General features: G+C 51.0%; 6 protein-coding genes across 6 annotated transcripts; 4 read left to right on the forward strand and 2 right to left on the reverse strand.

The window, feature by feature from the left end:
• Window positions 1–145: 145 nt before the first annotated feature.
• On the forward strand, window positions 146–1,847 carry N7473_007618 (glycoside hydrolase family 71 protein; the record flags this gene model as incomplete). The annotated part of the gene is made up of 4 exons (XM_057153558.1): window positions 146–298; window positions 370–898; window positions 957–1,182; window positions 1,244–1,847. The coding sequence occupies 4 exons, from the start codon at window positions 146–148 to the stop codon at window positions 1,845–1,847; spliced, it is 1,512 nt and encodes a 503-aa protein (XP_057007896.1).
• A 758-nt stretch (window positions 1,848–2,605) lies between these two features.
• On the forward strand, window positions 2,606–4,561 carry N7473_007619 (uncharacterized protein). The gene is made up of 4 exons (XM_057153559.1): window positions 2,606–2,746; window positions 2,892–3,336; window positions 3,535–3,741; window positions 3,881–4,561. The coding sequence occupies exons 1-4, from the start codon at window positions 2,686–2,688 to the stop codon at window positions 4,287–4,289; spliced, it is 1,122 nt and encodes a 373-aa protein (XP_057007897.1). The 5' UTR covers window positions 2,606–2,685; the 3' UTR covers window positions 4,290–4,561.
• Window positions 4,562–6,240: 1,679 nt separating this feature from the next.
• On the reverse strand, window positions 6,241–7,671 carry png1 (peptide-N4-(N-acetyl-beta-glucosaminyl)asparagine amidase; the record flags this gene model as incomplete). Its single annotated transcript, XM_057153560.1, has 2 exons — window positions 6,241–7,048; window positions 7,130–7,671. 2 exons carry the CDS (start codon window positions 7,669–7,671, stop codon window positions 6,241–6,243), a joined length of 1,350 nt encoding a protein of 449 aa, XP_057007898.1.
• Window positions 7,672–8,557: 886 nt separating this feature from the next.
• N7473_007621 (uncharacterized protein) lies at window positions 8,558–9,079 on the forward strand (the record flags this gene model as incomplete). The annotated part of the gene is made up of 1 exon (XM_057153561.1): window positions 8,558–9,079. The coding sequence occupies one exon, from the start codon at window positions 8,558–8,560 to the stop codon at window positions 9,077–9,079; it is 522 nt and encodes a 173-aa protein (XP_057007899.1).
• Window positions 9,080–13,137: 4,058 nt separating this feature from the next.
• N7473_007622 (trehalose-6-phosphate synthase) lies at window positions 13,138–16,026 on the forward strand (the record flags this gene model as incomplete). The annotated part of the gene is made up of 3 exons (XM_057153562.1): window positions 13,138–13,160; window positions 13,228–14,551; window positions 14,623–16,026. 3 exons carry the CDS (start codon window positions 13,138–13,140, stop codon window positions 16,024–16,026), a joined length of 2,751 nt encoding a protein of 916 aa, XP_057007900.1.
• Window positions 16,027–16,948: 922 nt separating this feature from the next.
• Window positions 16,949–19,485, reverse strand: N7473_007623 (uncharacterized protein; the record flags this gene model as incomplete). Its single annotated transcript, XM_057153563.1, has 7 exons — window positions 16,949–17,609; window positions 17,658–18,586; window positions 18,646–18,746; window positions 18,821–19,057; window positions 19,128–19,230; window positions 19,308–19,323; window positions 19,382–19,485. The coding sequence occupies 7 exons, from the start codon at window positions 19,483–19,485 to the stop codon at window positions 16,949–16,951; spliced, it is 2,151 nt and encodes a 716-aa protein (XP_057007901.1).
• Between the last annotated feature and the right edge of the window lie 613 nt (window positions 19,486–20,098).

A 20,098-nucleotide genomic window follows, 5' to 3' on the forward strand; every position in this document is an offset into this window, starting at 1 on the left:
TCCTTTGTTGACGACTTACTTCTTCAAGTACCATTCTGAATTGCAATTGCTCCCTCGAGGTTGAAGCACTGCACTTGCATTTTTATTCACTCTTTTGATCATTCCTACTGTACGTTTTTATTACCACCAACCTTATCCACCCAGCATGCTCCGAGAGCTGCTCACACTAGCCCTAGTCGGGCTCATGATGCCTCTCTCTTGGGCATGTCCGACGCCCACGTCCTCCGCTACGAGTGTGCCATCCTCGACGCCTACGTCTGCCCAAGGAACGGATAGACTGGTCTTTTGTCACTTTATGGTAAGATAGGTCACTCATGTAGACACCACCTATTCCACAAACCACAATCTAATCATCACCACCACTTCTAGATCGGAATCACCAGTAATCGCAATAGCGCCAACGACTACGACGATGATATGCAACGCGCCAAAGAAGCAGGCATAGACGCCTTTGCCCTCAACATCGGCACAGACCCCTACACCGACACCCAGCTGAACTTCGCCTACGAATCCGCCGCCAGAAACGGAATGCAAGTCTTCATCTCCTTCGACTTTAACTGGTGGAACGTCGGCCAGGGCTGGGCCGTCGGCGACAAGGTCAGACAGTATGCGGGCCGACCTGCGCAACTCAAGGTCGATGGCAAGGTGTTTGTATCCTCGTTTGCTGGTGATAACGTCGATGTGAACGCTATGAGGTCGGCTGCTGGTCAGGATCTTTTCTTCGCGCCGAACTTCCATCCCGGTCAGGGCAATTTTGATGCGATTCAGGGCGCGTTGAATTGGATGGCGTGGCCGAATAATGGGAATAATAAGGCACCGACGCCGGGGCAGAATGTTTCTGTTGCGCAGGGGGATGAGGCTTATAATAAGGCTTTGAACGGGAAGCCTTATGTTGCGCGTGAGTCAATAGCTGTGGAATGTTTGATTTTGTTATCGTGGCTAATGGGAGGGTATAGCTGTTTCGCCGTGGTTCTCAACTCATTTTGGAAGTGAAGTGCCGTATAGCAAGAATTGGGTCTTTCCTTCGGACTTGCTGTGGTATGATCGCTGGCGAGAGATTCTGGCTCTTGGTCCTCGCTTCGTGGAGATTGTCACTTGGAATGACTATGGCGAGTCACATTACGTTGGACCGCTGTCGTCTCCGCATACAGATGACGGAGCATCGAAGTGGGTGATGGACATGTAAGTGCTTCTCAGACAGGAATCCTCGTGATATCGACTGACAACTCCGTGTCTTGTTCAGGCCACACAACGGCTGGCTAGAAATGGCCAAACCCTTCATCGCCGCCTATAAAGCCGGCGTCACCGTCGCCCTCCCCTACATCCAAGAAGAAAAACTAGTCTACTGGTACCGCCCCACGAAAAAAGACCTCAACTGCGACGCCACCGACACCACAATGGAAGGCAACCCCAACAACAGCAGCGGCAACTTCTTCGCGGGCCGACCAAACGGATACGAAACCATGAGCGACGAAGTCTTCGTAGTCTCCCTCCTCAAATCCCCTGCTCGCGTGACCGTCCATTCAGGCGATCAATCCGCAACCTTCGACGCACCGGCCGGCATCAGTGCGCACCGGGCCCCAATGGGCGTGGGCAAGCAGCAGTTCGCCGTCTCCCGAAATGGGCAGGATATCCTGTCCGGAACCAGTTTGAAGGATATCGTGGACTCGTGCATCTGCGGGATCTACAATTTTAATGCGTATGTGGGGACGCTCCCGGCGCCAGCCACGATTGACCGGCTCCAGCCGGCGGGGCGGGCGATGTTGTACCAGGGATTGAGGGCGTCGTGTCCGACGAATACGTTGGGTGTGGGGATGAGTAGTGCGACTGGTGCTGCTAGGGTGTAGGAGATCACTGTCGTGATACAGGAACGGAGGGAGGAGCATGGGAGAGCGAAAAAGGAGCTCGTCCCAGGTCAATACGCCGCTTCCATTATCGCCGGAAATAGGAGGTGAGATTGATGAGATTGATATGAGGGAGGGCGAGTAAGAAAGGGTAATATGGAATGAAAATCGCGCAGGTCTATGCGGTCTGTACTGAGTATTGTACACTACAAGCGCCGGTCGTTACAATAGTTGAACAAAGTATCAGTATCCCTGAAGTACATGATATTTCTCCATCCATGATGTTATCCAGGACTAAACCACTCCGTACGGAGTAATGTGGACCAACTCCGCAAATCCTTCGTTATCAGTAACTTGCTCTAATCTTGTGCCTAGTCAACTAGACTCTCTCCAATTCGACCAAGGGGGTTCCGCAATCCCAATCCTTTATCGCGTCCTCGCTCACCGACTCTCATCCCGAAGTCGGACAAGAAACGAACTGAACTACTCCTGCATGTGTTTTTTTGTACTTTCCCATCTTCCTCTTAGCTTAAGCCCTCCTCACCCCCTTTTCTTACATTTACATCGAATATTGTATTTTATATTTTTATAGTTCCCCGGGTTATAGCCACCCGCTCGGATTGCATGGAACTATTCTTTTCAGACCCCGGCTAAGAACCAGGGACGAATTCAATCCGGGATTGCATGCGCGCTCAGAACCGGGATGTATAAGACGAGATTGGAGGCCCGCCTAGATAGACACGAGCTAGTCTTTCCACTTCCTTCTTAGTAACAATTTCTCATTTCCTCCTTCCACTACGAAGGACTTAATTCTCTTTCCCATCACGTTACTCTCCACTCAATGGCCCGCATTAAAAAGGGTGTCTTCTCGTGGGAGGATGTACTGGCCCATCGATACCAGAGTGAGTCACCTCGATAGTTCTCGTCCTTCGAATTCATTATGCCATTCACAACAAAGCGATACTGAATATGGACCTGCATCTATCTATACTCACTCTTCGATATACACACGCGTCCAAAAGCTAACAGGCTCAAAATCCCCACCAGACAACAAACCCCCTCCTCTCCCCTATCCCCGCCACTCATCTTCCCCTCATACCCCACAATCCCAACCCAAATGCGCCATCCTCACCCGCCTCTCCCCCGAACTCCGCCTCATAATCTGGGAAATGGTCCTGGGCGGCCACAGACTACACATCATTCAACGAAGCGGTCAACGACTCGGCCACATCATTTGTCCACTATGCCCTGAAGGGGGAGCTAGAATTCGATCTCGCTCTAGTCCCGGGCCGAGGTCGAGGTTGGACTTTTCTAACAAGATTACTATTGCGCGAGGCGTGGGGGACAGGGACAGGGACACATTTTGCGAGATTTGTCAGGGGGCAGGTATTGCGCAGCCTGTTAAGGAGGGGGATTCGTGGGGTTTTGGTGTTGCTGGTCGCAATAGGAATGGGTTGTTGGGGCTTGTGTTGACGTGTCGGCAAATGTATGGGTGAATTGGATGATGACTTGGACTTTTTCCTTCTCAATTCTCTTGTGCTGTTGGACTCTCAAATACAATTGCAATTGCAATTGTAATTATCGAGAGAAAGACACTCAAGAACAGAGTGGAAAGAGTTCCCCATGATCTATCCCATTCTCTTATTCCCTCCCCGAACCCTCTCAACCACCAACTAACCTCTGCTACCAGATCAACCGAATCCCTCCACCTCCTCTACACCAAAAACACCTTTGAATTCAGCAACCCCTGGTCCCTCCCCTACCTCCAACCCACAATCCCACCCGAATACTGGTCCTGCATTCGAGCCGTGGAACTCCGCTGGTCCTTCCCAGGCCACTGGTTACCAACGAAAGATCCCGTTCGCGCGATATACGTTTCCGCCGGCCGGGCACAGTGGTTAGAGACGTGTGACGCTGTAAAAGAATTGCCCGCGCTGAGATCTTTTACACTTGTGCTCGGGAGTAGTTGGTTTAGTGAACCTGTGGAGAGGTTGGCGGTGTTTTTGGAGCCGTTGGGGGGGTTGAGAGTTGCCCAGGGAAGAGGGAGGGGGGGGATATAAGGTAGAAGAGCAGGAGGAAGGGGATTTGATGGAGTGGAGGAGAAGGAGTAGGGAGAGTACTTTGGATGAGGAGATGAGTTTGAGTTTGGGTGAGTCGAGGGATAGTTTTGAGTCGAGTTCTGGATCGTCTCGGTTGATGGGGAGTTCGACGTCGAGTTTGAGGTCTGAGGTGTTAGGGTCGTCTTGTTCTTCTCTTGAGTCTGGAGGAGGGATGGGGTTGATGGGTGTGGGCAAGGGTGATGCTGATGCTGATATCGAGGTTGATGGTGCCTTGGCTACGTGGGAGCTTCGATTGCAGGGTCAGTCGTATTATGACCATGAGGTGGGTCAGATTGGGAATGATTTGTGGCGGAAAGGGATTGATTGTTGGATCTCGACGGTGTGAGATGATCCCATTGAAGCATGTGTGCTGGGGAACCCGATTTTCCTCCATACTCTTACCCTCCCCTGCCTTCTGCATATCTATACGTACAGCAAGATGCGTATCCGGTGTGATATGATTGACCGCAAAAGGCAGAATATCGCATATCCTGCATTGTCTTATCTTGTACTACACTGAAGTCAGCGATCCCTAGATATCAAGAAAAAAAGCAACAATCTACATAGCAAGGTAATTAATAACAATCCATGCACCTTCCAAGTTGATCCACAACTCGGGACTTCATTATATCATAACATCATAATAATAATCTTCAAGACAGTTGCAATTGTAGATTCTCCTTTACATCATCGTTATGCTCCGCCTCACTTCACTGCATAACGAGACTGATAAGATATGCAGATAAAGATAAGATAAGATAGGCGATAAGTGATACCTAATTCTCAGGCGCATCAGCAGAGATATTATTGAGTATCGAGAAGTCACATTACTATGTCAAGCAAGTTACTGCTACGAGTTCATCTTGATTTCAGTAGTTCCTCGTTTCACTGTATCTTCTCTTACCTCTCAAACGGACCCCCGACCAGCCCTAGCCCCGAGACCAACACCATCTCCACCAGGACCCTGGACCCACCGCCCACCCACGGCTCCTAAAAATATCTTCAGGCCCCTGCAGGGAGGCAGGGCTGATACATACTGTAACACCAATATTTTCAGGCCGTCGTTTCAAGATGAAATAGGCACCAGCTAAGCCGGCTGTGAGGCAAATTCACCATACATTCAAGGCCACGATATACAAGCGCATTCGGCTCTTTTTCTGGTGTTAGGTGTTCTGTGTTGAGGGGGGCTCCACGGCTGAACTATCGTCGGGCCCACTGGCAGGGGTGGGCAGGCGCTAAGGGAATCATCGCGGGGGATGAGCGCACATCATAATCAAACAGGTAATTTTGGCTTGTATGTATCGTGGCTGGTTAGGCAGAGATTTTTGCTTCTCGGTTTGTTAATTTGTGGAGTCTTACGCGAGTCAGGGTTGAATTACGAATGCAAATATAGGAGGGTAGTATGATGGAGTGAGTCAAAAAGTATTAATAATTGGTAGTCAATAGGTAGTGAGAAGTATCAAGATGATAGTATAGATAGCCAGGTAGGAAAGAGTAGATTATACTCTGTAGAGAGAAATGAGAAAAGTGAGTCCCTGAAAACGGGAAAGAGAACGCGGTCGCTCCCCAGTCCAGGGGGAGGTGGGTTGCGATGGATACATGAAATCACAAAAGAATGAAATGGCTGCAACGTGTCTCGTACAACATATGCCGTCAGGCAAGAATTCCCAAATGAAAGAAGGGAGAAAATCAGATAATCGTCACCAAGCGCCGTGCAAAAACAGAGGCCACATGCCACGATGCAAATAGAATGATAGATCAGGGAAATACCCATGGGTAGAGAGTCTGAAGACTCTGAAGGAGAGAATTAATATTGTCTTGCTGTAGACAGTGACGTCTCAACGACGAGGAAGGAAATGAGATGGCTCGTGTTCAGGATGTCGGTCATCTATAGTATGAGGCATGGTTGTTTCAATCATTCAGAAGGAATGAGCGGTGGCTGCCGAGCTTCAGCGATCCACCAGTCCAAACTGGTGTGCTCGATAGACAAGGGAAGCCAAAAGGGGTTTGATTTCGAATCACGGTCGTGCTGGTATTCCACTAGCAGTGACTTTGAGAAGCCTGCGCTATAGGGCGCGAGCCGGCGCGGCCGTCGTGAATCCGAATCGGTAGGGGATGTCCACATTGTCAGTGTGGGAAGTCGGGCGCCCGGTCCTCTTTCACCGGCTCATTGAGCTGGAGAGGATCATCGAGTCGCCCAAACAATCGATAAGATCAAGAAACGTAGGAAAAATGATCTGAAGAACCCTCACAAAGTGAGAATAGTGATAAGAGGAAGTCGAAAGGGCCGTGCAAGATTATGGCCCGCCGTTAGAACGATCCGGTCCAGAGTGACCGTGGCCACGGGCGCTGAGCCACTCAGAGGCAGCTTCCTCGCGATCATCGGCGTGTTTCTGGTCATCGGGACGTCCAACCAGGCTGCGTGGAAGAATTTTCTGAATCTCAGCTGCAAGAGCAGAGGCTGTGTACCCACGAAGCTCACGCTCCTCACGCTCATCCTCCTTGATGAGCCGGCGCTGGTCGGTCTTGGACATGTTCTCACGACGCTTTCGGCGAATCTCGTGGATGGACCAAAGGACGACCTCCTCCGAGGTACGGTTGCGAGGGCTGCCGTGCTTGGAGAAGTTGCGGACGTAGCGACGGGTTACGTCGGTTGCACCATCGATGGAGAATGCAACGCAGTAAGAGATCTTGCGGCGCCATCCCTCAGTGTAGAGACGGGGCTGATCCCACGCTCCCTCACATGCATCTACATGGACCCAACGACGCTGGTGTTCAGAATACACCTCAGTCCAGACGTAGTCTTCCGAGTTCCATACCCAACGGACACGGGCGCCAACGGCGCGGCAGAGCATACTAAAGCAATTGGCCCATTCTCCCACACGGCCCCGGCGTGTTTGCAGCAATTGCCAGACATCGGAGTAACGGGGGAATCGCTCATAGGCACCACAGTTGGGCTCGGAGCAGCGGTACAGCTCGACACGGGTGGCGCCACGGGCGGTCTCGTCGGGACTGGGGGGCGTCATGCCCTGAGCGATCGTGGGCATGCAGCACTTGGAGCATGGGGGGTTGTTGACGAATTGAAAGAAAGAGTTCTTGAACCACCTGCAGAACAAGGGATGTTAGTATGGACGGAGGAAAACGGATCCATGCCAAATGAGGGTATGTGGCGGGTCTCGAACGTACTTCAACAATGCCCGAATTACACAATCCTGATATCCCCATTCCGGCTTTCCTCCCACGCTGGCCGCCTGGGCTTGCATGATCTGAGATTCCTCTTCAGCCTCGGGATAGAGGCGGTCCAGAGGAAGAGTGCACAGAGCCTCGTCGAGGAGACCGGGGTTTTCGTACTTGGTCGGCGTAACCGACAGTCCCTTTAGTAGATTAAAAAACTTGAGTCCGGCCGCATCCTGGGGAGGAGATGGCATGATCGGGAGGCCACGAAGGGCTGGTGTGGAAGATTGTGGTTGCGAGGCCGGTCGCATTTCGGTGCCAAGGGAGGGAGGAGGTGGCGGCGCTCGTGAAGGCGGCGGGATCGAGTGACTGGCGTGCGAAGGCGCAGGCGACTGAGATCCAGCTCGCGACCGGGATGAATCGTGAAGTTGATTGAATCGCTTTGTACGCATCAACTGTTCGAACTCATGGCTGAGAGAGTTGGCATCGTATGCGGTGTTGGTCAAGTTCGAGGAAGGCTGGGCGGCCTGATGATGGGGTCTGCCGTCCGCCATAGTCGGATTAGGTGGGAGTCACCGGCGGGCGACGTCGATAAAGTTACTCCAGGGTGATGGTGATGGCGACAGTGACGAGGTTGCCGAAGGGGAAATATCCAGCTGGGCGGAAGGACAGGGAAGATTGAGAGCGGGTTAAAGGGAAGAGGGGAGTAAGAGAGAGAGGGAGGTGAGAGTAGTAAGAGTAAAGAGAGTGGCCCTGGGGAAGCGGAAAAGGGTAAAGGTGGGCCAGGCCTTGAGAGAAGAAGAGCGTAACTTTGGTCAGTCCAGTCAGTCCAGCACAACCAAAAGACTGCAGTATTAAGAGCGTCGTCAGCCTCTCGCCCCAATCACGGGCCCCGCGCCCAAGCCGCGTATACACCCAGACAGGCCAAGAGAAAAGACCCTTTTTTTCCCTTTCCTTTAATTCCTCGTATACTTGCACACGTAACCAGATCACCCAACGAGAGGATCCATGCATAGACATACAATTTACATAGAATATTAGAGATCGAGTTCAATGACTATCCTATGCTTCTATTCATTTTGTATAGATAGTAAATGTCACTGGATTTTAGTCCTTCTGTCTGTCCTCTCTAGGGGTCTTCTCGTAAGGCTCGTATTGTATTTACCAAGTCTTGGCATGCCCACGTCCCATGACCGAGAAAGGCTTGTACAACTTCTTTTTGAAAGAAAGTCGTCTTACGCACTCCTCTTCACATCCGTACCTGAAATTTGATGGATCCTTAATGCTTTGGCATCCAGGCTTATTATTTTGCTTAATTCTACTCCTCTCTATCTTCCCCGCTCCCCCCCTTTCTCAATTTCTCCTCTATAGCCCTATGTCGACCAACAACAACTATCCCTGCACCCGTTTCAGGGTCTTCGACCGCATCGTGTCGTCAAGATGAAAGCGAAAACGGACTGGAGTGAAGATCTCGAACGATCGTCCCGTGTCTCGACTCGTCCCAGAAAACGCCAGCGTCGGGACAGAGCGCACGCCAGCCTACGCGTTCGAAGCCTCTTCAATTTCCTTGTCGCAGGGCTTGGATGGGGCAGCAGAAGCCGCGGTGGCGGAGACGCGCAAGCGTCCGTCTTGGCAGCCAGTACGATCGGGCTAGAGCCTCGTTGGGCTCCACTGCTTGTCCTCTTTCTGTGTCCTCTCCGTCGGCCCGCTAAACTACATCGGGCCATGCTGACATCCTCGCTGTCGTGGTCTTTCGCTGAGCTCATCACTGCGCTGCTCGTTAATGGCTGGATCCGAGTGGAGAGTGAACCCCTTTTGGACTCCGTTTGCTCCCAGGGGGCTTGGCACTCTAGGAATCATAATGCTTCGGTCGCACTCCAGAATATCCTGCCTGGCATGGCCTTGGTATGGCTCAATGTTCCTGTCGATCGGGATGCAACCAAACGGGAGATCTTGATATAGTTGTCTCTGGGAGAGGTGTACGACTGGTCGGTAATTCAATGATAATTGATCTTTGTCATACAAGTCCACGCGGTCCAACGACACCGGTCCGTACAGAATTGCAGTTGGACTGTCTATCAAATACTCTTCTGGTCCGGTTTTGTTGGTTGACGCAACCCCCAGTCCAACTTGATCGCCAATCACCGTCCGTGGAAATCCTCCGAACGGTCAAAAGACCCTGAAAAGATGAGGGTCAATCGGGTTTCAGGGTCACCCCATCGTCCTCTGGTGCTAGTCGCGCGATACGCAAGCTATCGCTTCGTTCCGACGCCCTCATCCACCGAAACGTCGCCCACTGCCTGTTTGTAGTATGTATCCTGGTGATGACCCTCTTTTTCTTGTGTATCACACAGGATGGAGTACGCAGGATACACGGTACAATGGAGACGAACTTGCAAGCTCTCCCCCGTTTCTAATCCAGGCAGACTCACCGGATAGTACAGACGGGTAGACGTTTGTAGGGTTTCTATTTTTGGTTTGAATTGATCTTCCGTTTGATCATTCAAGAAGCAGATGTCAAAGGCAACGCAAGTCGATATCCAGCAGTTCAACAGTAACCCGACTATCGACTCGGTCGCAAACCCGCCGATCCGTCAGATAACCCCATCCTTCCCCGAACTGACTCCGAAGACGCGTACTGTAACTTATCCATGACTCGCTAACTACCTGTTTAGCGATAGATTCTGTCACTACAGTGATACTGTCAACCCACACTCAGGCAGCCCGAGAATTGGCCGGCGTTTCAAGCTTAATCCGCAACCTCAGCCTCAGCCTCAGCCTCACGGTGGCTATGCAGCGCTGTTGGCCTATTTTCATACAATTGCCGTTGCTCGGGGTCATTCGGGTTGCCCATAGCTCTCATAGATATAACGCATACTATATATGCACTGCCATGCGCACATCATCGAATAATAATTTTTCTGACATCGAATCTTGTCATTACCCGAGTCTCTGGTCGGAATAGCCGATGATCGCTGGATCACGTCTAGCTTAGATGGCGCAAGCTCCCAGTAATTTCACGTCAAACACCCGGTAGTTTCTGCAACTGGGGGCCAACCGCCAAACTTCAGCGTCGGTGGCTCATCCCCACGATGCCCGAACCATGAAGGAGTCACAGGGTACGCAGTCGATGTTACAACATGATTAAAGCGAATGTGTATTTGTGATTATACATGCCTACGAAACCAATGATGCTGACCTGCGGAGGGGTTGGTCTACCACGCACACCCAGGAACCACGGCAGCCTTGACGCCTCTTGCTGCCCACGTCGCGTCCTCGGCGTGAGGAGAGACGACAAAGCCAAGCAGAATTATCGATGATCATACATCGGGATAAATTCTATCCCGCTGGTTAGTTTGGACAGCTGCCAGACAAGGTATGCTCTCCCCACGCCAAGCAGCCAAGAGCCGTCATCGTCGTCACTTGAGCATGGACCATATCGGATATCCCTTGCAACACGCGACGGCGCTGCTCATCCAGCGCCTTGGCTGTGTGACGTACGCTTCAAGCTATAATCTCATCAACACAGTCACCTTTCTTTCAAGCAGATACTTCTCAAGCTCATCGACTCCGCTCTTTGTCCCATGGAAGTTAAAGCTCACGACATACCCTTGGCACCATGCTAGCCAAAAAAGCTATCCTAAGCATCAAGCCTGGGCATTGCGACGCTTTTGCTGTACAACCTATCGCTTGCTCTCCCCTCCCACCTTCCACCAGCCAAGTACACTGACACGCAACCCGGCGGAGATGATATGTAACATCCATCGCATCGCTGCGAATCTAATCCTCGGCCGCGTCAGGACGGGGGTTTCGTCGGCGATCAACGACTCGTCAACGTCGTCGCTTCGGCCCGACACTCCATGAACCTCTCGTGACGTATGGAACAGACGGGGAAAAGAAAGGAGTGATTTTACTTTTGGCCCTTGAGGGCTACATACTAACAATCAAACATAATCGACACTAACGGAAAAATTCTTGTCGTTGGTCCACCAGCTCACGCGCTACCGCGCCTTAGCTCTGCGCTTCCACGTCACCCACCCTAGCACTTTGGGAGTCCGCTGGCCGACGGTGAATTACGTTGCGTCGGATTTGATATAATATTTTTAATCAGGTTGATTTCCAACCAACTAACTACGGTTGTTTCTTGAAGCGTGTCCATACGATACCTTACCGGATTGAGCACCGTTGCTGTCATGCGTCGAGGGCATTAGTTACGCGTCTGCGTACATAGCTCCCTTGCGGGGCTGATAGCCCTACAGAGTACAAGCAAAGCTACAGTAGCAGATTTCTGGTTGTGACTGCGTCCTAATTAGGAGATGGTTCGTGCCGTTATTCTGCCGAATCCGTGCCAGTCTGGCTTCGGGGTTCATGAACGTGTTCGGAAGAGGCTTCATCAGCAATCCACTTGTCTGGTCGGTGCTAGCTTGAGCACAGACGGGAACTTTTTCCAAAGCGATAGCCATGGATAAAAGCTATTTCATTCATTCTACATATTTCTTGGGAAAGGTTCGCGTGTCTTCCAACCATGACTAGCCTTGATCATGGAATTGGTACGTAAGTAGCAGATTGTGCTGCTATGATCACTTTTCGTGCCTTTAGGGATTGAACTTGATCTTTGACCGTAAGATCTGCACATAATGCAGTATCCGTCGCGCTATTACGTCGCGGTAAGGCCGGCCTGTTTGTTTGGCGCCAGCGCCGGCGTTGACTCGTCATCGTCTCTTGTCGTTATACAATGTTGCATTCCCTTTTAGGCGATATACTAACGTAGATGGAAAGCTTGAAGTATTGATTCTTCTGCGCCACTGTTGCATCGGCGCCGCGATTGATCTGATATGCGATGCGATGTACAGCGATAGCATACGTGGCTGTGGCCACATGCGTGATGGGATTTTTCAGCAGTGTTGCATCAATGTCGATGATGACAGTTCGTTGGGTTTACAGTAGGAGCACATCCCCCCTCATTGTACATGAACTATTTTACCAAGCAATTCGGAGTGAGTTTCGTTCTCATCCATCAGATAAAGTAACATGGTACCTAAATGCGATTAGTTCATTATCCAACTCCCTCTCTTTCAGGGAGAGAGTGAACTCAGTCTCTATCTCTATGTTTTGCGCGAGAATCCGTTCAACGACTCATTGCAATTTATTTCGAGAATTGCGTATATGTCTAGGTGATTGAGCATTTTTCTGTTGGTGGATTGTATCGTTCTTTGTGGTTTGACCAGGGAATGGCCTGCAAGTACGGAGTAGTATATTCTGATACAAGATTTTTACATGGACATGGGGACTACCTTATTCTACTCAACAGCTACTCGTTTATTTATATGCTTGCGAACACTAGGGACTAATACAAGAACTTATTAGGCCCAGACACCAACTGCCAGCATCTGATCCCGATCGTGAATTGAGCTGTCCTCGAAGATCTCGACTGCCGGACTAGTTACTAGCTACGACTACTAGCTAGGGATGTCAGTGTCCGTATGCAACATGCGCACAGGCCACATTCAATAGTTCCCCAGTCTATTCAAAAAGGCCCAGCTTCCTTGTTTAAATTGGTCCAGTTCGTCGAGGATTCGTTGGTCATATTCAGTGGTCACCTAGCTGCAACTTCAGCACCCGCATGGATGGCCACGAAATATACTTGAATAGACGGAATCATCCCATCTCTGGAGCCACGGAGCCTGAGATGAGTCAAGAAATGCCGCATACCAAGGTAGAGTGTACAAGGGTATAATAGACTGATATATAGCAGACCGAGGTATTAATCTCACAATAGCCATTGGGCAGCCAAGCAGTACCTGGTTCCATGTTGGTTGGTGGTTTGAAGTATAACCGCCTCGCCAAAATCATTCAAGCTGCGAGACAACCACCCTCCGTTCGAATTACAACCCCCTCACCCGAGAATTCACACCTCGCCTCCTCTTCTCCTTCATCGCTCATTCATCCCAAAGATGCTTGCGCGTCGCCAAACATAACATTTTCGTCTGCGAGAATTCTGTCAGCGTCAGCTCCGCGCGATGACCGTCTTTATCGCTTCCCTGTAAGTCTGGATCCATTTCCGCGGAGCTTAATCCCTCAACCGTCACATTCTCAAATTCATTCCTCAGATTTCTCCCCTACACAATTGACTTCAGCACAACTGGCACGAAGCCTCGTCGTCGCAGGTCTTCGCCCAGTCATGGAGCTGTCGACGGGTCCAACTCCGGCCCCATTGTCGGTCGCCTACCTCGCCTCCGGTCTGGCAGTATAGCGCTGACCCCGGGGGCGACAACTGAAGATGAGAAAATCTTCAGGGCTTACGCATCACGGTTCGCCGGTGAGATTTCTATCGCCGATGACCCCAAAGCACCTGGTCACAGTGAACCTCGTGCAGTGCCCTGGGGTCGCAGCAATAAGTTCAACCAGCCCCGTTCCAAGGCAACTATACACCCAGAGCCATCTATCCTAAATCGACCTACGGCACGGCCGGAGGGGAGGGATAGTTTGTCGGACGATGCACCCGGTCGGCTAGTTACGGACCAGGTAGAGAGACCTCGTGCACTGCTTTCCGCCGTGGACTGGGCTGTCAAGGCCGCAGAGCAAGGTCATGGCGGCCTGCAGAACGCCATACATGCTGCGGAAGAAGCGGGGGTTCTGCAAAGCAAGATTTGGGTGGGTACGCTGGGCATGCCGACCGACTCATTAATGGAGACGATTCGAAATGTCATTGATGAGACTCTCAAGGATGACTACGACTCCTTGACGGTCTTTGTGAGTGACAGCGAGTTCGAAGGGCATTATGCGCATTTCTGCCGTTCAGTCCTTTGGCCGGCGTTCCACTACCAGATGCAAGAAACACCCCGGCATACCGATTACGATGACTACTCGTGGAAGCAGTATCTCAAAGTGAATGAGGCGTTCGCCGATGCAATTGTCGGTCGCTGGAAACCCGGAGACCAGATCTGGGTGCATGACTACCATCTCCTATGCTTGCCTGCGCTACTGAGGGCCAAACTACCTCATGTGGAGATTGGATTCTTCCTACACACGCCATTCCCATCATCTGAAATCTTCCGCTGCTTGAATGCAAGGGAAGCCTTGTTGGACGGCCTTCTTGGTGCAGACTTGATTGGGTTCCAAACTGAAGAATACTGTAGCCATTTTCTGCACTCTTGCAGTCGAATCCGAGGACTGGAGGTCTCAGTCAATGGTGTTCAGGTCAACAATCGGTTTGTTCGTGTTAAGAAGTGTCCCTTGGGGATCGACTACAAATCACTCAACCTGCTCCGGCAATCCGTGGAAGTCAAAGACTGGATCACAAGCATCACCAATCGGTACAGAGGGAAGCACTTGATTGTCGCTCGAGACCGACTGGACGCTCCTGGAGGAATCAAGCAGAAGCTCCTGGCATACGAGCTCTTCCTAAAAACATATCCCAAGTGGCAGGAAAATGTAAGCATATAGAGTTTTATCTCATGGTCATACTGGTTAAGCACCTGGCAAGGCTGACATCTATGAAAAAGGTCGTTCTGGTCCAAGTTGCCTCGTCAGCCTCTGAGATTCCAGCGCTGGAAGCGCAGGTGTCCAAACTTGCAATGCGCATCAACTCGGTTTATTCCACCCTCACTCATCAACCTCTAGTCCTCCTACAGCAAGATATCAGTTACTCGCAGTTCCTTGCACTCCTCAGTGTGGCTGACATTTTCATGGCCACCAATCTCCGCGAAGGCATGAACCTCACAAGTCACGACTTTATTCATTGTCAAGACGGCGAGCTAGCTTCTCAGAAGCATGGATCCCTCATCTTGAGTGAATTCACCGGCAGCGCGTCCATCTTCTATGGACATGAACTCCTCGTCAACCCATGGGACTATAAGCAATGCGCCGACGCTATCAACAAGGCACTGGAGATGTCGCCCGAGCAGAAACAGCGCAACTGGCAGTATCTCCTCGACCGTAAATCGCCCTATACTGCGCTGGCCTGGTATTCAAATCTGCAGTCCACCCTCACAGAATCTCACAAGTTGCACCGGTCTCGTCATACACAAGCCGTCTCCCCACTCCAAGTAGACACCCTCCTCACATCCTACAATGCAGCTCAATCTCGCCTTTTCTTCCTCGAAGACGACGCCATCCTCTCCCCACATAACCCAAACACAGCCACTCTCTCCTCCGAAGCAATTGATATCCTACAAAAATTAGCCCTCGACCCGAAGAACACCATCTACCTAACCAGCAACCACAGCCCCGAACAACTCGACAATACAGCCAAATCCCTTCCAGATCAGATTGGCCTCATTGCCGAAAGCGGCTGCTTCGCCAAACTTCCCAACACAACCGATTGGAAAGTCCTTTTCGACATTGATCGCATCCGCAACTGGCGCGCCGGTATCAGAAAGGTAATCGAGTATTTCCACGAACGCACCGAAGGCAGCACCATCGAAGAAACCCAGTGCTCACTGACTTTCCACTATGAGAACGCGATCGAACAGGAACTAGCAGCCCACCAGGCATCCGAACTAGCGGATCAAATCAACAGTTCGCGAGGCAGCGACGCTATCCGCGTTGTTTGCGATGCTGGTGCCGTCAGTGTGCAACCAGTCCATGTATCTAAAGCTGCTGCCGCCTCCATGATCCTAGATCAGAGATCTACACAACCCTTCGCGGACTTTGTATTTGTGGCTGGTGGTGCGAGAGGTGACGAAGCTTTGTTCCGATGGGCTAATCGCTTGACGCTTCCCTCGTCGAGTTTGTCCGTTCCACGTACTATCACAGTGACCACTTTAGCAACTGGTACGCGCGGTACTGAAGCAAGAGCTGTTTTGCCGGCTGGCTGGTCCCTTCCGGATGTGTTACAGTCATTGTCGCACCCTGATCAGATGACGGATGGTGAGGATGAGGGCTCTTATGTTATGGTTGATGACTAGGTTACAGGTTACAGGTTGCAGATTTTTGTTGTTTCTTGTTCTTTACTCCGATTCTTCTGATTGTACTTTCAACGGATGGTATGTTTTATGTGGGGTATGACTTTTTTCTAATGAGACTGGCGATTTAGGGAGGATTAGTTATTATATTATTGCGATGCCATGAACGAGATACACGATTTTATGTCTAGCTGGAGGTCCTAGACCATATACACATTGACCTCGGTGATTCAAGAACATTATCTCAATGTTTTGAGTGGTTTTTTATTCAATTTCTCAACTAGTTTCACTATCCCATTCAATGAAGAATTCGATGAAAGCTCAGATAGCAAGCGCGAGAACCGTCAAATGGATGAGAACACAACACCGAGGGTGAATGGTCCACTCTTGGATAATGGGGATTAACGAATACATGGTGATCGCAAGAAAGAGCAAAGAACAATAGCTAATAAGGCAACTCCAGCGATGAAAGACAGTGATTTAAAAAAAGTCGACGAGACGCCGCGTCCGAGTGTGAATGGAAATGGGGGAATAGAACATGAAGAAGCAAAAACTCTTGGACTTGTAACCCAATAAACAAGATCCCAATGACCATGAAATCACGGAATTGAACATGGGGTGAAGCAGTAAACGCGAAGTCAAGTGGGTATGAAGGATCCACCTGACACGAAAACACCTTGAAAAATCCACGAGAACTGAAGTGAAACGATGTATTTGCGACCACTGGATTCCGAAACGACAACACCAGACCGTTGAGCTTGGGGGAACGTGAATCGTGAGGAGTCAGGCTTTGGCGAATGTAGTGCTCCTGTACTGCCGTCTAGCCGGACCTGCGTGGAACAGCATAAGGAGAAGCAGGAGCCAGCCACTCCTGATAATTAATGGTAATGAAATGAGACCAGTTGCAAAGCGACATGGTCAAAGTTCAGCTTCCGGCATTAGGATTCTCGGATTGGTCTTTGGATGACGCTGAATCAGTACCGGCAGAGATTAGGGTCGGGGCAATCCGGCGCTTCTTTGGCTGCTGTGTCGCCGCCGCCGATTCAGAGCCCTTGCTGTCCTCCTTTTCAGATTCGCTGGTGGCGGGTGCGTCGCGCTTGCCAAGAACACTGCCAATGGATGGTATCACGGTATTTGGCAGGGGAGTGTGCGGGGGCGTCGTGAGGGGAAGGGCAGAGGGCTGCGCCGAGTTCGTTGCTGTCACCGAAGGCACAGAGCCAAGGGTCGGGGTCGGGTTGTTGATCACAGCTGCGGACTGCTGTGTTGAAGATTGGGTTGCGACTGAGCCCGCCGAGTTAGACCGTGCAGGGCTGGCTGGAGGCACTTGGCCGTTGTTAGCCGTCGCAAAGCCTCCACTGCTTGCCGGTGCATGGGCCGCTTTTATTGGTGACGGAACATGTGTTGGAGTTGGTAGAGGTGTGATATTGGTCGAAGGGGGATTTGAGCTGACTGGATTTGAGCTGACTGGATTTGAACCAGTCGAGGTCGGACCCGTGTAGACTTGGCCCAGCTCTCCGGGGGCAAATGAAAGAGTAGAACAGAACCCATCAGAAGAGCTCATAATCAACGTCAATCCATCATTGGACCTATGGCTTGTTAGATTCTTGCAAACAATATCAGAGAAGTAAACTTACCAACTCAAGTCTGTAAAGGTAGCAAAGTGAAGGTTGCTTACAACAGACAAGGGAGTCTGTTGTTGTGTGTCATATACCAGAACGGCGTCTTGTGTAGCAATGGCATAGATTATGCGATACGGAAGGGCAAAAACTGGCGCCATTCCTGCATCATTGCCATCAGAGGTCTTGGGTGAAGGCTGAGGCTTTGATGCATCACCACCTGCGGGGTTAGAAGATGGTGGATCCATGGAAGGCTTGCTGGTAGAGGATGTATTCGAGGCCACGACAGAGTCTGGCAGAGGAGGGAACATCGCCTCTCCTCCTGCTGATGTGTCGACCGTCATGTTCTTGACCGGCTGTACGCCTTGCTTCAGGGTGTAATAGATAGGCGAGCACTTGACCGCTACGGAAGGCTTCTTGTGGCCAGGTAGATGAGAGATAGGCGGCTTGTTGAAACCAGCCCGTGTGTAGACGTAGACGGTGTTGATAATCTCGTCGGTTGTTTTCGAGGGATCGTTGGCCGAGACATTAGAAGTCTTATACTGGCCAGCCGGTGTAAACAAAAGGCTCCCGTCCGGAGTAAATGTTAGTCGCCGGAAGAATGACGTGAAAGTTTCATTTGCATAGATGCTGGCGTTCTTCACACCAAGACCGCCAAGAAGACTCGGGGATGAGACCTCTAGGGGCTTCACGGCAGGTAGTGGTAGGGATGGAGCAGGAGAAGCGGACCGCCGAATCGATGGGGACGAACCAAACGAGGAACGGCGACTGTGAGAAACCGGAGGAGGATCCATGGGTAGATTCGAGGTCATGGGTGTTCCCGGTGTTGATGGAGCAGGGGATGCGATAGCAATGGAGTTGGTCGTGCTTTGTGAAGGCCTGCTAGATGGCTCCGGGGCAGGACTGCTGGATGAGATACGCTTGGCCGGCAGATCCATCTTCATAATCTTGCCGTGGGGGTCAGAGTAAACTGGCCATCCTTTGTTTTCAAGCTATAGATGTGGACCGATCGGTCGGATGACTGAGTCGCGACGAATTCATTGAGGGGATCCCACGCGACACCCTGCACATAATGGGAATGCTCCGCAATCTGGCGTACCATTTGCCCTGTAGAAGTAAAGTGTCAGCATTCTAGACCCGGATGACAATCCATTAAGCCTCCTGGTATCGGCGAGACCAACCATTTTGAGCGTTGTAGATTCGAGCAATGTTATCCATGCTGCCCGTGATAATAAAGACTCCATCCGGCGACCAGGCCAGGTCGTAGATCTCGGCCCCAGAGGAACGACACATGTGCTTCACCCGCCAGGTCTCCTTGTCGTCCGACCGGTCCTCGCCAAGTCCAGGCTGTGTTTGTACCTCTGAGGGAACCCATAACAAAACATTGCCATCGTCTCCAGCAGATGCCAACATCTCACCTATTACTCTCGTCAGATTTAGAGCGCCTTATAGGATTTTGTATTCCCCGGGATCCGAAGGAGTTCATACCCTTCGGACAAAATCGGACCACATTCACTGCTTGTGTATGCTTCACCAGTGTACTCAAATACGACACTTTGCGTTCTTCTCCGGTACATTCGAGTCGCCAAAGCTGAAGGAGAGTTGTGTCAGACAGGGCTTCGGAGGAGGATTATGGTAGTAGGGATACGGGGGAAGGCGAAAACGTACTCGAACATTGTTATCACTGGACAATCATAATTAGTTTCAATTGTTTCTTTCCTGTGAAGAGCGAGAGCACTTACTTTCCAGCCGTTGCTAGTCGGCTCTTGCCATTGGGATCAAAGTGTACAGAATAGATGGGGGCATTGTCGTTGTGCCACGAGATCAGCAGTGGAGAGGCCTTCATAGTGCCGACTGCAGCTCAGCGAGCTTTGCTGAACCCGCAACTGATCTCAGGAACGAAGACGGTGCTCGACGGGATTTCAACGGTGGGTTTGAGAGGATGGAACGAGGTCTGGCCAGTCTCGGCCGGTTGACGAGATGGTCTTTGTAGCCTTGTGGAGGGGAGAGAGCGAGAAGCAAAACCACAAATTAGATCGAGGGGGAAATGAGGTAGGAGAGGTGGAGAAAGAAAGAACAGAGCGGAAGAGAGACTGGGAAAGGTTGTGGAAGGGTGTTCAGTGATGATGCTTCGAGTTGTTTGACGCGGGAACGCGACCGGCGATTAGATACGCCCGCCAGTGAAAGGCACCCGATTTTACACCACCAGCCACGATTGGTGAGAAGAGACGCTTTCTTTCAACAGAGAGGGTCTACTAATTGAAACAATTATTCACACGTGGTGGCTGTCAATCTAGAGTAAGCTTTGGACTTAATCGCCGTTGTGCTCGATCCAATAATTGAAGGAGATGGTGGCGTAAAAAAGGAATAATGGCAGTATGTTAGATAACCAGATCAACTCAGTAACGCCCCAGATTGCCAGTTTCCATGCGAATAGTGATAAGTAGGTAGTTACAAGG

Source organism: Penicillium subrubescens (assembly GCF_028828155.1).
Source record: "Penicillium subrubescens strain IBT 31985 chromosome Unknown utg000005l_segment0_segment0, whole genome shotgun sequence".
NCBI classification, from domain to species: domain Eukaryota; kingdom Fungi; phylum Ascomycota; class Eurotiomycetes; order Eurotiales; family Aspergillaceae; genus Penicillium; species Penicillium subrubescens.

What these genes read in the sequence shown, in the direction of transcription:
- N7473_007619 (XM_057153559.1), top strand. Translation starts at nt 2,686, where the DNA reads ATGGCCCGCATTAAAAAGGGTGTCTTCTCGTGGGAGGATGTACTGGCC. An exon ending in ACTGGCCCATCGATACCAGA is followed by an intron (nt 2,747 to 2,891) that starts GTGAGTCACCTC and finishes AATCCCCACCAG; the next exon opens with ACAACAAACCCCCTCCTCTC. An exon ending in TCCGCCGGCCGGGCACAGTG is followed by an intron (nt 3,742 to 3,880) that starts GTTAGAGACGTG and finishes AGAGTTGCCCAG; the next exon opens with GGAAGAGGGAGGGGGGGGAT.